Here is a 24690-nt window from a genome sequence, read left to right as displayed (position 1 = left end):
CCAGGGCAAGCGGGAATCGAACTCATGCTGAAGTGGTTTTAGCTTCTTAGTGCTGTGCTTTAACCCGCTGCGCCACCAGGGAGGGCCTGTGTGAACATAATTTTAATTTCTCTTGGGTAAATACATAGGATTAGAATTACTGGGTCCAATGGTAAGTGCATATTTAACTTTATCAAAAGTAAGAAATTGCTTCTCTGTGGGTCAGTATGATTTTGTGTTCTCTCCAGCAAAGTGGAAGGAGCCCAATTAGTTCACATTCTTACCAGTACTTGTCATTACCAATCCTCTAGAATTTAGGCTTTCTAGTGGATGTATATTGGTATTTGGTATTCTGATTAGCACTTCCCAAATGACTAATGATGTTGAGAATATATTTTTGGTCTTCTCTGCTATTCACATATAAAAGTTTTACTTTTTGATGTGAGAATATTTTTCAGTTGAGATATGGCAGCTGTAAAAATGGGTACATGTGTCTAACATAGAATGCCCTGTAACATGAAGCAGAGCCTTAGATACATAATGACATCGTCAACCATTGTTCATTGACTTGAATTGTGAAGTAATGTGAAGCCTGCAATTGAAGCAGGACTTCCTTAGTTTCTTACCACATCACTGAGACTTAACCTCTAGCATCTAGACCTTTGTCAAATGAAATCATTTCAGATAGCTCAGATAAGATTTCCTTTCTTTTTAAAAATTAGTTTTATTTTTAATTAAAGCAATATTGGTTTACAATATGTATAATTTGCGGGGTTCATACCCCTGCAGATGTATGCAATACACCAGATTTCCTTTTGGTTGGTAGCCCTGTGCTCAATGACTGACTACAATAATGGCAAATAAGTACTTGAGCTCCAAAAGCCTTCATTTTCTTTAACATTGCTAACATTTCAATGGTAAAATGTCCCAGAAGGAGAATTCTTTTTTCACTGTGTTTACCTACTCAAAGGCATTTGGTGGAAAATGTTTGATGGCATTAATCACAATGCCTTTACTAGTCTTAGCCCTTATCTAGGGGAATAGAATAGGGTTTGAGTGAGCTGTAGAAGGAACTTCGATGCTTGGCTCTAGTCTTTCCTAACTTTGCTACTTGGATTTCTCAGTGTCAGTTTCCTCTTACTTAGGGTAGATATAAAATGCCTCCCTGAGTTGTCTCAGAGATAGAATAAACAGATTAACAAAGCTATTACCACATCGTAGGTGTTCAATGAATATTAGCTTCCTTCCCATCTCAGGTGTACTATCACTAACAGAAACAGGTCAGGTTTTATTTACTTTAAAGTACTGGTTCCAGTCAGGCGATACATCATGACATTTCTTCTAACTTGTCATTCGCTCATTTTATCTTTAAAAACATAAGCCTTTGGATGGCTTATGTCCCATACTTTCAAATTTAAAATTCTTATCTTTCTGAATATTGGGGTAGGAATAATGATTCATATGACATGGATGTCTTCAGTCATTTAAAGATTGAGAGGGTTGTTGAAGTAGAGGCAGGGGTATAACAAAGACCAAATAAAAAAATAACATGATAAAAATAAAATAAATGGCAGCATTCTCAAAGATGATCATCTTCTGACAGAGTCAGATTGTCATTCTGACCTTGGGAGGAGCTTTTGAACCACTCCACCTCCATCTAATTTATAACCTGATATGACAAACATGTCTAATTTTATTAAGACACGTGATCTTTGGGTAAGGTGATAGGAAGGTCACTAGCAAATGGTACCACTTGCTTGTCCCCATGTAGTTCTTAAAATCTGAAAATATATTAAAAAATGATTAGTGCTTATCAAAATGCAGATTCCTGGGCCACCTCTCACTGCCTATCAGTTTAATAGATCTAAAGTAGGGTCCAAGAATCTTCATCTGTTTCTGAGACTGGCCACCACCCATGTCGGTCTATCAGGGAGATATGGTCCCAGGCTATTTACTCTTCAATCATTGGCTATTTGTCAAGTGCTGAGTATAACGATTCATGGGCCTTAGGAAAGTAAGACATTTGTGTACAGACAGCTCCTGGGTCTGTCGGTTAGAGTCATTCTATTTGCTTCTTTGTACCCATTTGACTCTGTGCAAGACTGACAGGTTTACAATAGTTTACTCACTTGCCTCTACCAGATTGTAGAAGGTAAATGAGTTTCATTAGTATCCCACATCAACTGTTTTCCATCATCTTTTCTTAGTCCTAAATTTTGGTTTTGGCCATGATTCCAACCCCAGCCTCGTGGCTATCTCCTGCTGAAGGTGCTATATGTTAGGAAGTGGCTTCATAGGGTTTGAAGAATAGGCTTTATTATGGTACTGCTGCCATACCATTCTCTTTGTCATCTGTGCACCTTGATGACCTGAAAGAGAGGTAGCACAGATCACACGTAGTCCATCAGCTGTAGTTCTCACAGTAGGTGACACATGACAGAGGCTAGTGGTCACGTGCGTGGCAAGGTGAGTCTCATTGGGAATTACTCAGGTGGCACAATGTTTGGATAGGGTGGTAAGATCTTCAAAAGGGTGTGGTTCCTACACTTACATTTACGCATTATGACATACTCTGTAGGCTTATCTGTTCCACTTCATGCAACGAGATGAGAACTTTGGTTTAGTCTCCAAGTGGGAAGTGTAGTCAATTTTAGGTTTAGACCAATCAGTATCTGCTTTTCCTTCTTGAGACTGGAACCATTGCAAGTTCTTGGGAGAAGAGTATAGAGCTGGAACTTGGCATTGAGAAAAGTGTGAAGGTAAGGATATTTTAACTAAGAAAAATTCTTCAAAAGCAGTTGACATTCAAAAGCTGATATGGAAGGCTGGAGATTCAAAAAAAAATTAAAGCTACGTATGATTGTATACACTTTTCTTTGAATATTAAAGAGTAAAGTGAAGCTCAAGAAATAGTTCATATTGGTTTTAAGGTAGGTGTTGGAATTCACAAATGTGTTTTAAACTTTGAGTTCCTAATTAAGTTTTAGGAAAACTTATTTTGGTGGTAGCTCAAGATGAAGCTTTACCTTCTGGTAATAGTTTATATTGAATTTAGCTATTTGATTAAGAACTCACCAAGGATGTTATAGAAACTCTTTCTGAGATATTTTTAAGTTCTCTGTTATTTCTGTGCACAGACCTGGTGTGTGGTTTCTGTAACGTTAACACTGGGAATTAGCACCTAACCCCTGATTTAGATCTTGGGATTTGCCCAATGTTATCTGACATTTAAATAGAATTCTTCTTTTGGGGACCCTCCCTGGGCACAACGGGTTAGGATACAGCACTGTGAGCTACCTGAAGCAGCTTCAGTGCGACTTTGATCCCCTGCCCCAGAGGTGATCCACATGGCGTGGCAGACCTCTCCTGTCTTGCCCACTGGCCCCCCTCAGCAGTGTACCTTGTTGATCTGCCTGTTCTGCTCCCCACTCTGTCTGTGGTGAATCCTCTCACTGCCCCTGTACCTCTGGCACCCGGTTCTGTAAGCATAAATAAATAAATGTTTCAAAAAAAAAAAGAATTCTTTGGGGATGGTGTTTGTTGAAGGTGCTCAGAAAATAGGGCCAACAAGAGTGTCAGGTCTATTTCTTGTTCTTTTTTTTTAAAGATTTATTTATTTGTGCATACAGAACTGGGGCACAGGCCAGAGGCTCAGGGGCGGCAAGAGTCTTCACTATAGACAGAGAGGGGAGCAGAACAGGCAGATGGACGAACTACACTGCTGAGGGGAGCAGCGGTCGGGTCAGGAGAGGTCTGCCACGCCATGTGGTCACCTCCGGGGCAGGTGGGAATCGAACTCACGCGGAAGTGGCTTTAGCTTCTTAGTGCTGTGCTTTAACCCGCTGCACCACCAGGGAGGGCCGGCCTGTTTCTTGTTCTTAACCAAAAGGGTGATGATGCTTGGTGTCAATAGGAACAACAGGGATTTTTTGTTTTTGTTTTTAGACGAGAGAGAAGTATGGATCTTAATAGTGATTGAATCTTGTAGCTCACTCTTTTAGGGTTGGGTGAACAACCACTTTCCCCTCAAGATTATAATTGTGGTGAGGTCAGGCAGGGAGGATGTTGAAGAAGGAACTTCTTGTTTCCTATCCTGGTGATTTCTCCTGAGGGTTCTGTTGGCTGTTAGGCAAGTATGTTTTACTTTGTGGATGAGGAAGCCCTTTGTGCATCCAGTGGATTGTGTCTGCATTTTGGATTGAGCTCTTTTGAGTTTGGGCTACTTGGCAATAAATTGCACCTGCAGGCAATAATAGCAAAGCAGGGAACAAAAGGCAGATTAATGAATAATGGTGTTCTAAAAGGGTCAGGAAAAAGACAAAACTTGCCATTCACCATAGGTCTGAAGCATTGAGCCCGGGAGGGGGAGGAAAAGGCATGAAGACGGGAGGGAAGATCAGAAGGGACTATGGTGATGGTTCATAGATGCCGTGGTGATGGGAAATGTGGGGACTACAACCGAGGGGAAAAATCAAACACTGTCCAAAAATGAATAAGGATGTAAGAAAATTAATAAATAAATGTAATTATTTGAAAAAGATGTTCAGCATAAAAAAAGGAAATACAACGTTGAGGTTGGGTTTGTCAGCTAACCTGCAAAGCAGGGTATACCATTATGTATCCAGTATCTAGTTTTGGAGACAACTTGGCTGGACTGATAGCTGCTCTGGTTTGAAACCAGAAAAGCTTGCGTTTAAGTCACAGTTCAGTCAATTACTTATTCTGTGACCTTGGGCAAGTCATTTGCTCTCTGATCTTATTTTCTTCATTTTTGCATTAGGATGGTAGGGGCCTACCTTGCAAGGGTTATGGGGAATATTAAGACAATGTATGTATAGGACAAAATTTCAAATAATGGTGCAATAAAACTCTATTTCTATGTTAAAAGAAACAACATAATGGTGTTCTGGGAGATAAGAGTGGAGTGACGGAATTTGGGCAGTTTTCTCTCCCTATAATGAAAATGTAGTAAAATGAATGTCATTTTCAATACCAGGAACAGTTGGATCTGTTTGGTACTTTAGGTGAATATGGTATAGGACAGAATATTTTTTTTCTTCTTCCCTTCTAGGTTTATTGGTCCGTCTAATAATTAAAATGACACAATCTAGATTAATAGGGAGCAAAATTAATTTCTTATGTACAGGAATCTCACGAAGGCATGATACTCACTGGCAATCAAACAGATGGGATGGTTTACTTGTCATCCTGAGCTCCCATCCCATCCTCTCACCACCCCTGTACCTCAAAAATCTTTTAAAAAAAAGATATATTTATTTATTTATGCATACAGAACTGGGGTACATGCCAGAGGTGCAGGGGTGGTGAGAGGATTCACCTGAAACAGAGTGGGGAGCAGAACAGGCAGATGTACTGAAATACACTGCTGAGGAGAGCAGTGGGTGGGTCCGGAGAGGTCACTCGCCGTGTGGGTCACTCCTCTGGCCAGGGATTGAATTTGTGATGCAGTGGCTGCAGTAGCTTCATAGTGCTTTGCTTTAACCAGATGAGCCCCCGGGGGGGCCCTAAATAAATCTTTAAAAAAAAGAATCTCAACTATGTAATGCTGTTATCTTGGCCCAGTAGGAAATAGAAAAAATAGATTCATGGTTCCTGCTTTCCAGAGCTTATTCTCTAATTACAGTTAAGAATTAATACACACACACCACACAGTTCCTGTCAGCCTCTAAGACAACTGTAGAAGTGCTATTGATTGGTCGTCAAGTGAATTGTACAGATAATTCCTGCTTATATACAGTTAGTGTCTTATCTAATTTTATTTCTGCTTTACTTTGGTACTTTCAGGTAGGTCGAGAATAGCATGAAGTTGCTTAATAGTATTGGGGGTATTTGGAATAACTTTTTAATTTTATAAGGTAGGTACTATTTTTTGCTCCATTTGACAGAAGAGGAAATTGAGGCACTGAGAGGTTTAATAACTTAAAATCATGTAGTTTGTAAATGATAAATTTGGGATTCAGATCTCATCAATATAAAGCCATAGTCTGAGTTTTTTGAAAAGTCCCATATATGCTTTATAATATATATGCTTTATAATTTATTTATGCTTTATATATGCTTTATAATTTAAGTTATTTAAAGACTGTATTTTTAAAAAAGATTTATTTATTTATGCATACAGAACTGGGGTACAGGCCAGAGGTGCAGGGGTGGTGAGAGGCTTCACCAAAGACAGAGTGGGGAGCAGAACAGGCTGATTAACGAAGTACACTGCTGAGGGGAGCAGCGAATTGGTCAGGAGAGGTCTGCTGCACCATGTGGGATTATCTCTGGGGCGGGGATTGAACTCATGCTGAAGTGGCTTTAGCTTCTTAGTGCTGTGCTTTAATCCACTGCGCTACCAGGGAGGGCCCTAAAAGCTGTTTTTTTTTTAACAACTGCGACATTTAATAATTTTCCTGATTTTAGACATATATATTGCTTTTAATTGGTGCCTATATTTCTAGTTATGTATTTAGGGTAGATTTCTGTAGTGGATTTCCTATATCAAGAAATATAAAACATTCATGGAGCCTTAAAACATATTGAATTCCAGAAAAGGTCAATGAATTTATAATCTGGATATACTTTTTCATTTCATATGGTTGATTAAGTCAAGACAAAAAGGACAACTCAGTAACACTATGATAAAAATTAAGATAATTATCACATGATGATAGAGTAACATCTGGAGTAGAAGATAATCCAAGTATCATTTAGGCCATCACTCAGAGAGGCCTCTCAATTAATGTCCAAAGCATACCAGTATGGTGGTAGAGTGAGAACTAGGATAAGAGTCTGAATCAGGATAACAACCACACTTAGCACTATGTAATATACTTGACCAGAATCTTGAATGTTTTGGAGGATTCAGGGGCACATGGGATTACATCTGGAGATTTGAGAGACTTAGTGTTTGACTCTGTTTCAGTTTCCCCTTGAAGCTTCACAGTTGTGTCTTTGGAATGTGATAGTAACCCAAAAGACTGTGTCCCAAAGGAGAGGCTCAGTATTCACCTAGGGAGATAAAGAATTCTGTTGGGTTTGGGGGAAACTTGTGAATTCTGTTTCATGAATACTCTTGCATCTTGCCTACTGTCAGATCCTCAAAGATGATTCTGAAATCTCCATTACTCCATTGCTAGAACAATATTTTTGCACTAAGGGCTGCGCACAGAATTCAACACACAATTCAAGACTAGTTTTCAATACACTTACCAAAAATGGAGAATATTTGTCTTTCTTATTACTCCGTCATGTATGCATGAACAGAACTTACAATTTGACTTGGCTTGGTATCCCTCTGGATAGGGTGTATTTATCCATTAAACTCCAAAGTTTCAATATCTTAATTCAATGAGCATTTATCTCTTGCAAATCTGAAGGAGGCTGGTTGCATGTTCTATGCTGTCGATATGGTATATAAAGATGGCAATGTGGAGAGTGGATGGAGGGTTAAAGGAGTCATTCATGTAGGCGCTTAAATGACTCAGCCTGAAAATGACAAATGCCACTATCCATTGGCTGAAGCTAGAAACATGGTTCTGATTCACCTAGAAGAGAAGCAGGGAAAAGTGTATGGGGGAGAGCACAGATATTTGGTGAGCATTAATGGTCTCTTCCACACTGGATACTTGATACTTTGAAATTATGTTCTTGGAAAAGAAGACATAGGTAATTTCTTATTTCAAATTTTAAACCCAAAGGTAATTTGGGTTCATTTTACTTTTCTTCAAATATGCCTAAGTGTAACTATATGGTGGAATATGTACTGTAATTTTAAAAAATTCTTTTGAGCTCCTGATTAAAAACAAACTTTAGCTTAATAATTGTTAAATTTGGAAAAGTCATTTAACTTATCTAAACTTGTATACCAATGTAAAATAGTATAATTCCCCACTCAAGGGTATATTGTAAAAATTATGTCATAGGTTGCCTACAAGGCACTTGACACCTTTGCTACTACAAGGCAAGTGCTTAATGGGTGCAAAATTTCCTTGTTATTATTGATATTGTAGTTTGATCTTCTCAATCAGAGGTGTATCCATAATCATCATAAGATAGGTACTTTATGAACAAGTGATGTTTTGGCTAAATTTTGGAAATTAAATACCTTGTATCTTCTATTCTTGTCTTGGTAGACATGGGGAGTTTCAAAGGTCATGCACTGCCTGGGACCTTCTTCTTTATCATGGGTATTTGGTGGAGCACAAAGACTATTCTGAAATATGCCTGCAAAAAGTACAAACGGACTTCCTACCTTGGTTCCAAAGCACTATTCCAGCGAATAGAAATTTTGGAGGGAATCGTAGAAATTGTCATGGCTGTAACTGGTGAGTGTTCCATTTCTATGTCCTGTTTTCTCTTCTTAGGTATTTTCTAATGCAGAGAAAAGGTTCAGTAGCAAATCAAGACTTCCTGAAGTGAAAATTTTTATTCAATTGACAGAAAACATTGAAATAGTTTCAGCTACAACATGATGCTTTGATACTGTGTAAGAAAATGATTGCAATAATTAGTCTAGCTAACATCAGTTACCACAGATAGTTCCAGTTTTGTTTTCTTGTGACAAGAACTTCTAATTTGTTCTTTTAGAAAGTTGTGAATATACAATAGAGTGTTATTAATTACACAATAGAGTATAACTATACAGTAGAGTGTAGTATATATCCCCAGAACTTATTTATTTTATAGCTGGAAGTTTTAAACTTGGTCTCGTTCATTTGACCACCTTCACCCTTTTTGTCTACTCTTACCCTAAAGTGAAATTTTTATTAAGAAATATCTTCCTTCACTTACTCTACCTATAAGTCCTATCTGACAGTTTTTAGAAGGCTGTATTTGCTGCTTGTTCAAAGGCTTTTTCCTTAGTGAATTAGTCATGGTACTGAACTTACCTGCCCACTCAAGGTGAATTTTCTTTATAGAAATAATTTTATATCAATTATTTTGATGCTTGAACAAATAAATTCTGTCAGAAACTACTTTTCAGAATTATGTCAAAATTATCATGTGATTATGGAAAAAATACATTAATAAAACATCACGGATAGGTGTACAGACGCCTCCGGGGTAAAGAAGAACTTCATTCATGCACGCTTCCTTCTTGTGTGACTGTCAGTGGTTAGGTTAGATGTCAGCTACGGATTTTCTATTGATGGTGAGGATTCTGTGAAAATGATATAAATTGTAGAGTACCCCTACATGAAAGGCAAAATTTCCTAATTCCTCTTGAATTTCTTCATGATTTATTCACGGCAATAGGTTTTTTCTATGGCCATCTAATTACAGAGTAATTTTCAAAGAGAGGATTTCTATGTTAAAGAAAAAAAAACCAGCGTATTTAAGAAAGGTTTAACTGTTTGTGTAACTGAGTAACCATATGCTGTATTTAACTGTGCTTTTTAGTATCTTTTTAGTATCTTTGGTTGGGGAAAAGTTGAACTTCAGCAATTTTATCCTGAACCAAGCACAACTCCTTCCTTCATGGTAGCCAGCATAGTACATGAGTGTGAAATATAAGAAGCAAGTAATCAGTGTCTATCTGACTTATCTTCCAAATCCAAACCCCAAATCACTGAGGTTTTATCGAGTCATTAGATTGAAACTGGAACTAAATTCATCAATGAAACTGATTATAGAACTTAACAGAACTGAGATCATCTGCTTTGAAGATCTGAAGTAGTTATTTGACAACATTGTTGACTTTTGACAAAAAGCGATTATTCAAACCAATATTTGAAACTTTAAAACAAGCCTAAAGTTCCAGTGCTTAGCTGTTAAGAGTACAGCCAGAGGGAAGATGAGTGTCATAAAATGACAGTAGATGGGTTAAGTAGTGGCTGATCTTCTTGTATCTTTCTGCGTACTTGGCATGAGGCTTGCTAAATCTGTGCTCTGTCTCTCTACAGGCATGCTTGGAGAACAGTTTATTACCGGAGGGCCTCATCTGACCTTATATGACTATAAAGAGGGCCAGTGGGTTCAACTCTTGGGCTGGCACCATTTCACCATGTATTTCTTCTTTGGGCTGCTGGGTGTGGCAAACATCTTATGTTTCACCATAAGTGCACTTCCTAGCTCCTTAATCAAGTTAACATTATCAAATGCCTTATTTGTGGAGGGTAAGTATAAGTGAGTTTTCTCCTGCACCTTTCACTTTTATTAGATATTTAAATAATATTTCTTTGGTGTCCTAGGTACAGTCTTAATTGATAGGGCCATGTATTTGGGTCATGGTGACCTGAGCAGCAGAAGCAAAATCAAATGTGCTTTATTCCCATTTCACATCTGCCTTAAAGAACCACCTGCTATGTTTTTTTCTGCACCAAGTTTAGCCTGGAAATTAGCATTGTTTCCATTTTTAACAAGTGAGTCTGAGATCGGAGCATTGATTCATGAATATCCTGAAACTAGGAGACAATTCATAGCAGACTGGCTTCTACCACCTACTAATAGCCTTTTTCATATTGATGTAATAAAACCCCACTATTGTATGATTAGTAGAGTCCAAAAAATTAAAACAAATACATATATATGTAGTTCTGTCTTTGATACATGAATGAAAAACATTTTTCTGTTTAGTTATTCTCCTTGTTACTCTACAGGGAAACCCAGAAAACAGGTTTATTTTATTTTATTTTATTTTACTTTTATTTTTTTATAACAGTTTTTTTTACATCATTTTGTACATTTTTTTTCCATCTCAATTGTAATCCTCGCGGGTTTCCCATCACCAAGTCACCCGTGTACCATCACCATAATCCCGTGCATTTCCCTTCCCCGCCCCCGTCTTCCATCCCATTCCCCACTCCACCCCCACAAAATGTCTCTGGTATATGGCTGTTCATTATTTTTGTTATTTTCTTGCCTGGTGCATTATACTCCTGCTATGAGTGAAACCATCCGATATTTTTCTTTCTCTTTCTGGCTTATCTCACTAAGCATGATCTAGAAAACAGGTTTTTAATGATTGTTTCATTTATTGCACATATAAGGAACAGATTGATTATGGAACTCAGAAAACATCTAATTACCAAGAGGTAGTCATTTCCTAACTGTCTACCTAAACTCCCACATTGGAAGATGAGAACTTTTGTCAACCTTTTAGAAAATAAGGGCTAGATAAAAGCCAACAACATGATTCTCATTATCTCAGGTGTTTTAATAATTTTGAATGACCATATTTTCCTCCTCATCTGAATAGAAAGGATAAAAATGAAACTGAAATCTGTGCATGGGATTAAAATAGGTAATTATTTACTACTTCTTGGGTGCTTCCAGAAGGTCTTATCATACCATCAGAGTCTACTGTTTGGATTTGTGTATATGTTTGCTTTTACCAGTGGATTGCATTCCTGATGAGAAAGGTATGTCTCATTTTGGAGAGAGAGACAGAGACATCAAGGCCCTTGGTTTCTTTGAAAAAGGCAAATTTACTGTTTTCCTCCCTCTATCAGCCTTTATCTTCTACAACCATACTCATGGCCGGGAAATGTTGGACATTTTTGTGCACCAGCTGCTGGTCTTGGTCATCTTCCTAACAGGAATAGTAGCTTTCATGGAGTTCTTAATACGGAACAATGTAATTCTGGAGCTTCTGCGATCAACCCTTATCCTGCTTCAGGGGAACTGGTTCTGGCAGGTGAGTTGGGGGTGTCCCATTAATGTACTTGGTGTCATCACTTTTAACTTCCTCTCTTTGCTTGGTGGAGGATTTTACTCTTGAACCCAAAGACTTCATTCTGATGTTCTACCTGTAGTGAGATTATGGCCTTTACAGGTGATGTTTTTTTTGAGTGGTCTGGCAGCTGGGTGAGCATGGCAGCACCCAGGAAAGGGAGTAGGGCATGCACTCTTTGCTTTTCATCTGAGTATCCGTTAGGTCGGATAGGTGCTTTTAATTGAAAGCAGTTCTTGATCATAAAACCATTTACAGATTTATAAGAAATAAAAGGAGGAAATTGTAACTTTTTTGAGAAATAACCATGTTCTGGCCACTATTTAGGACTTTTACATACATGTTTCATTTTTTCATAACAATGGTTTTAGTAGTTATCTTTCCCAATTTACTGATAAGGCACATACAGAGACTCAGAGAGACCAAGCTACTGTCCCAGCATCACACAATAATGAAAGTAGGATCAAAATGTGGGTCTGCCTGATCGCAAATCCCAAGCCTTTTTCAGTGTATTCTGTCAATTCCCTAACTTTGATGTGTTGTTGAAAACATGATTTCCAATCAGTGAGCATATATTTTATGGAGACCGATAGTTCATAGACTAGTAGCTGTCTGAGGATGTAAATAAAGTCTGGGATGACATGTGAATGTGGCTTAACCAGGGAATACTTAGATTTTAGGTAACAGAGAGCAGAGATTTGGGGCGGTGAGGCTCTTTTAAAAATTTGCATTTTACATGAGGAATGATAGGAAAACATGGATAGGTGCAGGGGAGAGAAGCATCAGTGTCAGACATTGAATAAACTGCACACCAGAAATAAAGCAGAACTGCAGACCTCCGGCTGCAGGTCCACAGCAGACAGTGATCGTGTTCAGTAGAACAAGAGGGAAGTGAAAGGACTCCTGTCAAACTGAGGAATGAAGCCAGGCTCTTGGAGCTCTCCCATTGTGTTGTTTATATATTTTAAATTCCTAATTGATAGACTTCTTTCTTTTTGTTAGAGATCTGTCTCTTGAAACGTATAGTCCTGGATTTGTCAATTTCTCATTGTTTATGCTTGAAAATTATGAGATTACTAATTCACTTTTCTATATATTTGAGATGACTGCTGATCTCATTTATTTTCCATCTTTCCTGTTTTTAAATAAATGTACACTTATGGCTATAGATTTCCCTCTATACATTACTACAACTACCCTCCGTAAAATTTGTTGTAAGTTCTTACTCTTGGGTAATTTTGAATGTTGCATTTTCCTTTGTCTTTTCTCTTTATGAGTCATCTAGCAGTACAGTTTAAGTTTCCAAAGATAATCTTATCATTCATTTCTAATTTAATTGCATTGTAGTCAATGTGTTTTCTTTGAAATGTATTGAGACTTCTTTTGGGACATAGCCCAAAGCCAATGGTAGTAAGTGTTCCAAATATTTGAAAATAAAGTGCATCCTATTTTTGTTGGGTTCTATATCTGTTTAGTATATCAAGTTCATTAAAGAATTAAATAATCAAATAGGGGTTAGAAAATAGGCACAAAAGGGAAAGCCCAAGAAACGAAAAAAGAATAATAAAGATAAGTGCACAGTTAATCAAACTAGTGTTCCCTTAAGAATTACTGATTTAGCATCTGAGGGAGGAAGCTGTGGGGTTTGTGATAACTGAGAATAGTTTGGTTTTATTGTCTTAGCAATGTTTTCATATTTCCACAAAACTTTTTCTAAGGAAAAGTTATGAGGTTAATTATAAAAATTTTCTCCATCTATCAATAAGTCTCGACTAGTTTTTTGTTTTTGTTTTTTTTTTTTTTAAATCTGGTAGTCAGACTCAATAACCTCTGGAGTCTTAAAGAAAAATGAGCATTTAATACCAATGTTACACACACAGAGACAGTTAATGAAGTTCAGATTCCTCTGAAATAAGAATAGCTAGAGATTTAGGTGTATTTTTTTATACTTTCACCCTCTCTTGCTATGTGTGGCATATTAATGCTTATGGTAAAAATTGCATTAAACTAATAATATTACATTGTGATTTGCTTTTCACCATGTATTGTTTTTCTTACTACTTTTCTATTACTAAATCCTAGTAGGTAAATAATAGAGAGACAGCAGAGAAAGTGCACATCTAGACTCTTGAAACCTGAAGTATGGAAATGTGAATTGAATGAGGCAAATACTCAGATTGGACATGTTATATTTTATTAATGAGTTAAAATATTTTTCTTACGTCATTGTAGAGCTTGGTCACACTTTTATAACTCATATAAATGATTGGGTAATAGGTAAACTTAGGTTTGGGACTTCCCCTCCTAACCTATAAAAATAATTTCTTTCCTGAACCAAGTTGCCATCAATGATATTACACAAATTAAAAAAGAAAAAGAATGTGTCAAGCCCATTTATTCCCATGATTCATATTTTCCCTGGGAGAACTAACGTTTACTTGTGTACTTTGTAATCCCAAGCTCCCTCCCTTCATTGTCAGAAACAAGACAGAGACAAGCTGAGGGAGGAAATTGCGCCTGGTCTTTATTTCTCAGGGACTTTTGCTTCTGCCACACCTCCCAGCTCCACTGTCGCCCTGGGGACTGCCAGTTCCCTGAGGCCAGATTGAAGTGGAGTCTTGTCTTGCCTTGAAGAAAGACAAAAGTTCATTCTAAAATGGATTAAAAAAAAAACACCTCAACAGTTGTGGTTCAAGCTCTGACATGGGAGGTCAAATACTTGTTAGTCTTATAGTTATGAAGTAAGTGATCAGGGAATGAGTTATAAAACCCTAAAAAATTAAAACTCAAACCTATGAGAAAAGTGCCCCTGGCTTATTTCCTATTAGAAGAGATTATAATTTACATTTCAAATGTAATAGGAAAGAAGCTTAACCTAATTAAAGATAAATATTCAGGAGTGGCCTACAAGATATAGCAAGAAAAATTCTTTTATCCAAGTCCTTATTTCTTTGAGTTTTACATGGTAGCAATGAGGATAGTAGCTAAAAGAGTCATGGTGTATTTTTATGTTTAAAGAAAGACTTAATGAGTTCTGGCATTTCCTGCTCTTTTGTTTTCAGCTTTCCTAATTTACTTGCCATTGAAATGATATGCAGAGTCACTATGGCTTCCAGTCTAATCGCATTGATGGACCCTTTATATGCTTCACAGATGGCTTCAGTCAAGTTTTAAGCTTTCAGTATCAGGTTGCGAAGACCCCAGTGAGATGCTCAACTCTTTGATATAGATCAGTGAACACTTTGATAGGTAAAACTGATAATTGGTGGAAGTGATTTAAGAAGTTTTATTTTGGATGCTCCAAAAGACATTTGTGACTGTGGCATGTTGTGAGAACCCATGAACTTCCAGATCAGGCAGATCTGGATTTGAGTTCTAGTTCTGCCATATTAATCATATGACTATAGATTAGATATTCTGTGCCTTTTAATGTCTACAGTTATAAAATAGAAACACAATGTATTATGATAATGTTGTAAAACTTAAGCATTATACCTTGAAAACACTGAGGAAACTTGCCGCCCTGAGGAAACGCTTGTAACGGTAAATGTTCTTCACCTGCCCAGTGGAGGGAGCACGATTTCGAATGGCTTTTGTAGCCAGTGCTTCCTTGGTGCTTTACAATCTATCTGTTGACCTTACATAACCCCCTTCTTTGTCTGGAGCTCCGTGGCGCTGGCATTGGAGAGCAATGGTGATGAGGCAGGGGCTCTGTCACATAACCTTTTAAATGTTGGAAATGAATTTAAATCATTAAAAATCAACAACAGGGCCCTCCCTTGTGGTGCAATGGGTAAGGACACAGCACTGCAAGCAAGCCCCAGCCACCTCAGTAGGAGTTCGATCCCCGACCCCGGAGGTGACCCACATGGTGTGGCAGACCTCTCCTGACCCGCCCGCTGCCCCTCTCAGCAGTGTACTTCGTTGATCTGCCTGTTCTGCTCCCCACTCTGTCTCTGGTGAATCCTCTCACCGCCCATGCACGTCTGGCCTGTACCCAGCTCTGTATGCATAAATAAATCTTAAAAAAACAAAAACAAACAAAAAAACAGACAAAACAAGCAAGAAACGTGCAGGCTAGATAGAGCGTGTCTGAATTAGATGTGGCTCAAGGGTGACTAGTCTGTCTTCAGGATAGGAGAGTACCACAATGGAGTGTGGAGAAGAAGAAATAATCTATAGAATTTTTGGAGCCAGACCCTCCAGATTTGGAACTTTGTGACAGCCATTCAGCTGTTTAGTGATGTGGAGAAAAGACTAAAGTCTCTTGAGTACCAGTTTTATGCTTTATAATGTGGAGATGATTATATATTCTTGGCATTGTTGCCAAGACTGGGCATTACTGGGACATCATGAGTGAGGTTTAAATGCCCACCATATGGCACATCTACTAGGTGTGCAAATGGCAGTTTTCTTTCAACCAAAGGGAATTCTATAAAGCAGAAAATAGAAACAAATGCTAAAGGCCCACGCCTTAGTTTTTGCTGATTTGTTTGGTTTATATGACATTTCAAACAAAAAAGAAATTAAGGTTTTGTCCAGTGCTTTTTTTTTTTTTCTCCTATAGGATTTCATTTATTAGATATGTGATCATGGCCAAGTTACTACTTAAAGCAGCTAGCTTTTTTCATTTAAATGATGAAGATAATAGTTTAAATGGGATAAGAGCATGTGATTGCAAAGCCATTGTAAAGAAAACTCCTAAACACTGACACTTAGTTAGCAAATATATAGTAAACATTTATACAATTATCTATGCAATTATGTTTTGAATTCCATTTAGTTCTAGAGACCTGACATATATACACACATCTGTCTATCTGTTCATCCATTTATCACCCCATCTAATCCAATCATTTGTCCACCAAACTGTCTATGTTTTATTGGTGTGAAGTTCATATAACAGAATTAGCCATTTCAAAATGTGAAATTCTGTGGTATCTAGTAATTCACAGTGGTGTCTAACTATGACCTTTATTTAGTCCTAAAATATTTTCACTCCAAGAGGAAATCCTGGACTAAAGGTTTCTTAGGCCACTAAGCAGTCATTCTGCCTCCTACTCTCCCCTCAATCCTTGATGACTGCTACTGTTTTCTGTCTCTGAATTTGCAAGTTCTGGATATTTCATCTAAATGGAATCATAGAACACATAACTTTATTTTGAACTTCCTTTCCCTTTGCATGTTTTCAGAGTTCATTCATGTTGTAGTATGTAATAGAATGTCATTACTTTATATGGCTGAGTAGTAGTTCCACATTTTGCTTTATCATTATTTTTGATAGAATTTGGTTTTATCTACAACTTTTTCCTATTGTGAATAACACATTTCTGTATGAATTTTTATTTGAGTACTTGTTTTCAGTTTTGCATGGAATGGGTAGGTCATGTGAAAATTATGTATTTAAGTTATTGGAAAATGATAAAATTGTTTTCAATGGTGACTGTACCATTTATTTCCCTATCAGCAATACTGAAGGACTCTAGTTTCTTTTTATCCTTACTATCACTTGTTACTACCACTGCTACTACCACTATTATAAGTACTGCTAACTTCTACTGTTACTATTACTGCTAATACTACTACCACTACCAGCAACAACAACCACCTCCAAATGAGTATGAAGTGTTATCTTATTGTGTTTTGATTTACATTTCTCTAATGGCTAAAGCTATTTGTCTTCATTTCATAAGTATTGTCCTTTTATATACTTACGTTGGAGAGATAATTTTTCAACATTAACATTTAAAAATATTTTTGTCTTTTTTGTTGAGTTTTAAGGTTTCTTTGTATATTCTAAATATTAATTCCTTACCGGATATATGATTTGAAAGTGTTTTCCCCCATGCTGAGGGTTTTCCTTTAGGTTCCTCATAGTGCCCTTTGATGCACAAAATTATGAAATTTTGATGAAGTACAGTTTACCTGTGCTTTCTTTGATTGACTATGCTGTTTGCATTATATGTAAGAAATCACCGAATCCCAGAACATGAAGGTTTTTCTCTTCATCTAAGAGTTTTACTGTTTTAGTTCTCATATTTAGGTCATTGACCCGATTTTGAGTTAATTTTTTATATTATATAAATTAAAGGTTCAAATTATTTCTTTTGTATGTGGGTATCCAGTTGGTTCAGTACCATTTGTTGAAGAGACTATTTTTTACCCATTGAATGGTCTTGAAACTCTTGTAAAACAATCACTGGTATATGGGCTTTTTTCTGGACTCTCAATTCTATCCTGTTGCTCTATGTAACTGAATATCATTATGCCAATAACATACTGTTTTCATTATTATAGTTTTGATATCAGTAAATTTCAGCCTTATAACTCTGTTTTGTTTTTTTATTTAACTATTCTGGGGGTTTAAAATTCCACGTAAATTTTAGAGTTAGTTACCCATTTTGGGGGAAAAAATAACCAAAAATGACCGCAGACATGGAATCTGTGGGGAGCTTTGGATAATAACAATATTATCCAATTCATGAACATGATGTGCCTTCCTTTTATTTAGATCTTTGATTTCATTCAAAAATATTTTGTAGTGGCCCTTTGTGATGGCTTACATGACTAAAGTTCAGCACTGCAAGTGAGCCTCAGTCACTTCAATTCCGAGTTGATCCCCAGCCTCAGAGATGACCACATGGCGCGGCAGACCTCTCCTGACCCGCCCGCTGCTCCCCTCAGCAGCGTACTTCGACCATCTCCCTGTTCAGCTCCCCAGTCTGTCTCTGATGAAGCCTCCCACCACCCCTGCACCTCTGGCTTATAACCCAGTTCTGTATGAATAAATATTTAAAAATACACATTTTGTAGTCCCTGATTAGACTTACTCTGAATTATTTTATTCGTTTTCAATACTTTAGTAGAAGTTTCTTAATTTGAGTTTTGGGGGTTTATTGCATGTGTATAGAAATATGAGTGATGTGGGTTGGTTTTGTATCTTGCAGGTATGCTGAATTCATTAGCTGATAGGTTTTTATAGTGGATTCTTTAGCATTTTCTCTATATAAAATCATATCATCTTTGAATATAAATAGTTTCACGTGTTCATTTGTGGTCTAAATGCCCTTTATCTTTCTTGCCTTATACCTGGTTAGAATTTTTAGCATAATGTTGAACAGAATTGGTAACACTAGAAACTCGTCTTATTCCTCATTTAGGGGGTAAGTTTTCAATTTTTCATCTTTGAATATAAAGTTAGTTATGGGCATTTACTTATGTGAAGACTTTTTTTTGCACTAATTTTGAAATTGTTGAGTGAAACTGCACAACTTAGAAACCCAATACTTTCCTTGAAAGTCCTCCTACCAGCAGAGATGATTACTGTTTATATTGTTCATATTTTGAAAATTGATTTTTAGAGGTCCTTAAATTCCTTCCCTCCCTTCCCCCCCATATGACTTTGTAGATTCTTACTACCAGGTATATATTGCTAGAAAAGCAGCAAAATCTAAGGTCTTATCTTTGCCATCTCAGATAATGAAATTTATCTTAATCTAGGAGTTAAGCATTTCCATTCACTGGTCTTTGGAAATGTGACTGGTTATTTTAATATGTTCCTTTTGTTTTGAATTACAGATTGGTTTTGTCCTTTATCCCCCCAGCGGAGGTCCTGCATGGGATCCAACAGACCATGATAACATTATGTTTCTCACCATATGCTTCTGTTGGCATTATGCATTATCCCTTATCATTGTAGGAGTGAATTATGCCTTTGTCACCTGGTAAGTTAAGCATTTTTGTTCATGGGAGTTCTAGTCCCATTAGTAGATATTCATGAAGACATAATATTATTGAACTAAAAATTCAAAGGAGGGTTAATTCCTTAGCATTTCATAGGATGGGTATCACCATCCTATTTATCACCAAACACAGAAATTCCCAATAAAAAAGAACACATCCTGGTTTAAAGTTAGACTAGCTCAAAAGTGTTGTTGCTGTGTGTTGAGCTAGGTGTCACCCCTCAACACACTTTTCTTTATCTCTGTCCTTGTATGTGCTATTTCCTCTTCTGATAGCTCCCGCTATGCCTGCAGTGAGCTCTCCCTTTACCTACGTGCTCTTCAGTTACAGTACTCCCCAAACTTATCCCATTAAGTCCAAGTAGCTGATTAATCTGACATTTACTCCAGCATTTTCTGAAAGTAGGATAGTTCAGCATTACATGCGTTTACAAGTGCTCTGATAACATTTCAGGATAGGTAAGGAGCAATATGACACATTGATAAGAACATATTCCTAGCTCTGGTATTTGTCATCTGTCTAACTTTGTTCAAATGATTTAACCACATTAATTCTCAGGGTTTTCTTGTTTTTGTTTTTGTTTTTTTTGCCAAATGGCAATAATAGTACCTAAATGAGAGCATATTATGTCCTAAACTATTTAGGATATAATAAGAGCTTAGTAAAGGTTATTCTTGTTCTTCTTTTTGTTATTCCTCTTGTTTTGTTCTCCTCCTCCTTCTGTATGAAAAAATACACAAATTATAGACCGTGTGGTGGAAGGGCAGACAGTACAATATAGTACAATAAATGGAATTAGAGTAAGAAAGCATATTGGAGTTCACAGGAAGCCTCTTCATAATTGACAATTAACTTGCAGTTTGAAGGATGCTCAGAAATAGCAAGGAGGTTAGCACTGGCCTAGCTGATCCCAACCACCAGGAGGCAAGTCCAGCCCCTAATTTTTCAGACTTCAGTGATGGTCAAATGTTATTTATCAGCCATGTTCGTTCTGGTAGCCATGATACATCTGATTTTTGACATGTGCCCAGTGACATGTTCTTTTAATTAATTTAAGCTTCCATATATGCCGGGGGACTGCCATAGTGTGCAGCTGGCATTTAATGGGTTTTCTAGAGTCCTGAAATACAGCAGCTGCTTTAGGCCCAGTAATGTCTCAGTCTGCCAAGTCTTCAGTCTGCCACTATCTATTAAGTGGACCCTCAGTCACCACTTCTGCTCTATACTTTTTTGAGAATCACCCCTGAAGTAGCTTTGGTGATGGGTCACTGAGTGAGGAAAATATTTCATTGTCTAGGTTCCAGATCTCTGCTAGACTTTGGGTCAGCTCACCTTGATCTCCATCTAAAAGTTCACGTGATTTACATGCTATGAAGTTCTACCTTCTCAGTGATTTATATTAGGTCTATTCTGTTCCCCCAAAACACTTGCATAAGCTGGTTCTCCAAGCTGGCTCTGCCATTGAGTGAAACTTGGCTTCTTCCTCTGTTGTTCTAGGCTGACATCTGGGTCTCATCTCCTCAGGAGCTGGGCAGCCCTCAGGAACAGTGCCAGCATTCAACAAACTTCTCCATCCCATGTCAGCCCCCTTCCAGAGGCAAAAGAACACTATTCTCTCTTCCTGTTTCAAAAACCTTCAGATCCCTAATGAAGCTCCTCAAGCTCCATGTTTATTTTTTTAACCTCATTCCCATCCTGACACTTGATTCTAAACTTTTTGACCATGTAGTTACTTCTACCTGGCATATTCAAATTAAACACCCATCTCTTGTGAAAACTGCTGCAATTATTCTAGCACCTGCCTATCTTCTATCACAAATTTTAACAACATTTTAGCCTATTCCATACATGTTAACAATTGTCATCTGTTTTATGATGTTTATCAGCTCATGTTAGTCTTATCTGCTCAATGGATTATTTTTCCTTGAGGAAAGGACCCTTTTCATCTTTCTTAGAGCTCTTGGCACACTGTCAATTTTTTGAGTAGGTATTGAATAGTACTCCATACTAACTTATTGGTTGTCTTAATAAATATTTCAGAATAACTTCAGTATAGGTTTAATTTTTTTGGAAATCATGTTTTATATAGTTATCAGTTTTATTCTCATATTGTTACTGGGACTATAAGCCCCCAAACTCATGTTCTGATATATTTTAATATAAACTTAGGCGATAGCTAAATAATATCATGAAGATTCAGTACTGACTTTCACTGAGGAAAACTAACTCAGTCCTATAATCATAGGAACTTTGAAAACTTGTGAGAGTTTAATGGTGGAATGGTTAACTCTGTTGTGGGGGTTGTATTATCAGGACATTATATCAGAATTTGTTTGATATAGAACAGACATCATCATAGAAACAAAATTGAGTTAAGAAACCACTGACCCCAAAATCTCTGAAAACAGAAACTTTACTTCTCACCTTTGCATAGTAATGGTTCAAATATGGCCTCATCTGGTCCTATGCTGGCAGTCATGATTATAAAGCTCATAGGTGAGACCTGTTTGGAAATCTCATGTGATTTACTGTATTTCATATTTAAGCACCACTCTTAAGCAGAACTATTTCAAAATACCCTCTCCATTTTCAATGATTCCTATGAGCTACTTTGAAAAACAAAATAGTTTACCAAATTCTATGCATGTGCTGGGTGACCATGTGGAAATTTGACTTCTAGATAAAGACTTCAAAAGAAGAACTAGAGTATCAGTTTTGCCTGCTCTTTCACATGTGAATCAAGCTGAACAAATGAGAACAAAAATATCGACACACCCTGACCTTAGTTCCTGGACCTGTGTGATTCCAGGAACTAGCTGTTAGGCTGTTATTTGCATTTCCTTCTGTGACTCCATTCCCCAGTCTGTTCTCAGTGACCACTTCTGCATGTATTAATACATGAACAAGATACTAACAGCCTGTTTAAGGTGTTCCAACAAATCTTCTGTTGGTGGCTGGTAGCAACAGCAGAGATAACCCCAGAGGAGTGATGGGAAACAGGAAGAGGCATTGGAGTCTGTGTTAACAGTCTGTATTCAGTAGCCATGACTTTATTTTTTATTTCAAGAGTCATGAGAAATAAATCTAATAAATGAATGAATTCATTTCATTTAGTCTCTATTGAGGTTATACAATGTAGAAATAATGTGCAAGTTTAAAAGAATGACATGAACACTGTCCCAGATTTTAACTTGCTTAAAACTATTAATTTTTCATAAGAATGGTGCCCTAAAGAGTTCAGGAAATTTGGAACAACATCAATAGTTAATTAATAATCAAGGCAGGCAGGTGATTTCAACTGGTTTTCCTGGGCTCTTGACAAGTCAGCAGATGTTACTGTACATTCAGTTGTTGTTAATACATTGTTGTTGTTAATGCTGAGTTGGAAGTGACTGAATTTACTCTTTAAATAGCTAAGTGATGTGAACTCCTGGCAGATTGCTTCAGAGGCCACAGATTTGATTCATCAAATACGTGTTTTGTACCACTGTTATGTATCAGACAGTGTTGAGATTCTGGCTTGGGTTAAAACAGCTAATAAGATGAACTCTATGATCTGTAAAGTTTATACTCTAATAAGATCCAGAGTACATGTAAAGACATTGCATATTGATAGGGGAAGATCAGATATTCCCTTGAATTTCTGGAAGCTGACTACTTCTTGTCATTATGGTCACAATACAGTGCCTTTAAAAGTAATCACACACAGGATAACGCTTGCCTAGTTCTTCTTACATATTCTTTTTCTCACATGAGAGGAGTGAAGAACCTGCTTAGTTTCTGCCAGTAAGAAGTTTCATATCTTCCAAGTTCAAAAATAATAGTCCCTGCTTCCCTGAAACCCACCAGTCCTCTTAATCTATGAAACAGTTCCAGTGGTGGTGGGCACTTCTTCCAACTTTTAAATTCATCATGGATCATCAAATGCAGTTCAGCATCCTGTGGACTGCACAAAAGCACACCTCTGAAGAGGCAGATGGGGGCTGCAGATCACCTGAGCATAACATGGGAAAGTGATGCCATCATGTACTTCTTTATTGGAAAGTCCTCCTTCTTGTACTATGCAGTTAAGTGCAGAACTTGAGAGAGAAACTTGGCTGAGCTCATTTTCACCTGGGCTTACCCAGGGATGCTCCTGTTTGTTTTAGAAATTATTGAAATTTTAAATAATAGACATCTTCTTCTACCTAATAAAACCATGCTGTATCTCTTTACTTATCCTCTGCTTCTGCTTAAAGCCACCAAAATTTTTCAGGTAATTGCAGAGCCACATGCAAGTGTTTTTTCTTTATTTCAGATGACCTCTGCCACTGCACAGATAATTTGGAGTTTGTTAACTATAGATATATGTTGCTCTGGGCTCTTATTTTAAACACCATAACATGAGATGTCTTTCATTCTTCTTAGGTTGGTTAAAACGCGGCTTAAGAGGTTCTGCCCCTCGGAAGTTGGACTTTTGAAAAATGTAGAACGAGAACAAGAATCAGAAGAAGAGATGTGATTCTGATTGGTACCTAGGCTTTCTAAATGAACTGTTTCCTTTTTGCATTGTTTTTGTTTATGGTTTTCTTCTTGACCTTTTGTTTGGAGAACAATTGGCTGAGGATATTCTTGGTGTCCTATCTGTATTTCCAATTTTGTTAAAGTATTTGTACTTAATGTGTTTTATTTTTAGGTTTGAAAATACTTGATAAGTTGATTTTGCACATCAGTCCTGGTATTTGGGGTCTGGAGTGACTTTTCTCAGATCATCTAAAGTCTGATGCTTACACTATGAAAAGTATTTGTTTTTTTGCCTTATGGAGATATTCAAGGTTCCTGGGCTTACTACCATCTGTAACTCTTTTTAACATGGAATTATGCTTATTGATCTTGTTGCTGCAATGAGAAATAAATGAATGCATGGACCTTGGTTTGACATCTCCAGTCTTTGTGTTTGTTGTTCAACTGCATCCCACGCTCAAATCTTGAAGAAAGAGATCTGTGACTCTGAAATCCTTTATTTGTGAGACATTGCTTTCTGTGGCACCTAAGGTACCAGGAAAAGTAAGCCACAACTTTCCCTGAGTTGTACACTATTTCAGAAAAGAAAGAAAGGGATGATCCCTGGAATCCATGGTGGAAAAGCCATGAGACGTTGGAAAGGAGAATTGTCTTGTTATCCAAAGAGTAAAAAGTCATTACGCAAGCACAGCATGGCTACCATACTATCCCTTGGCAGAAATAATTGAGGTGTTAAAACAAGAACCTTTTGTGGAAGACCTACATAAAAAGTGAGAGCCACTGGT

General features: G+C 37.3%; 1 protein-coding gene across 2 annotated transcripts in view; it reads left to right on the top strand.

Annotated features, from left to right (window-relative positions):
• Nucleotides 1-24304, top strand: part of TMEM45A (transmembrane protein 45A) — an 85767-nt gene extending 61463 nt beyond the window's left edge. For both annotated transcript variants that reach the window (XM_012732798.1, XM_004675249.2), the window contains exons 2-6: nucleotides 8121-8312; nucleotides 9891-10103; nucleotides 11439-11623; nucleotides 19238-19383; nucleotides 23810-24304. In XM_012732798.1, coding sequence (XP_012588252.1) covers nucleotides 8123-8312; nucleotides 9891-10103; nucleotides 11439-11623; nucleotides 19238-19383; nucleotides 23810-23903 — 828 coding nt within the window. In that variant the 5' untranslated portion in view covers nucleotides 8121-8122 and the 3' untranslated portion in view covers nucleotides 23904-24304. The remainder of the gene's footprint in view (nucleotides 1-8120; nucleotides 8313-9890; nucleotides 10104-11438; nucleotides 11624-19237; nucleotides 19384-23809) is intronic.
• Nucleotides 24305-24690: the final 386 nt, after the last annotated feature.

The sequence above is a fragment of the Condylura cristata genome, unplaced genomic scaffold, assembly GCF_000260355.1.
Source record: "Condylura cristata isolate star-nosed mole 26May11 unplaced genomic scaffold, ConCri1.0 scaffold00003, whole genome shotgun sequence".
Taxonomy (NCBI): Eukaryota; Metazoa; Chordata; class Mammalia; order Eulipotyphla; family Talpidae; genus Condylura; species Condylura cristata.
This window is presented reverse-complemented; position numbering and strand designations above follow the sequence as displayed.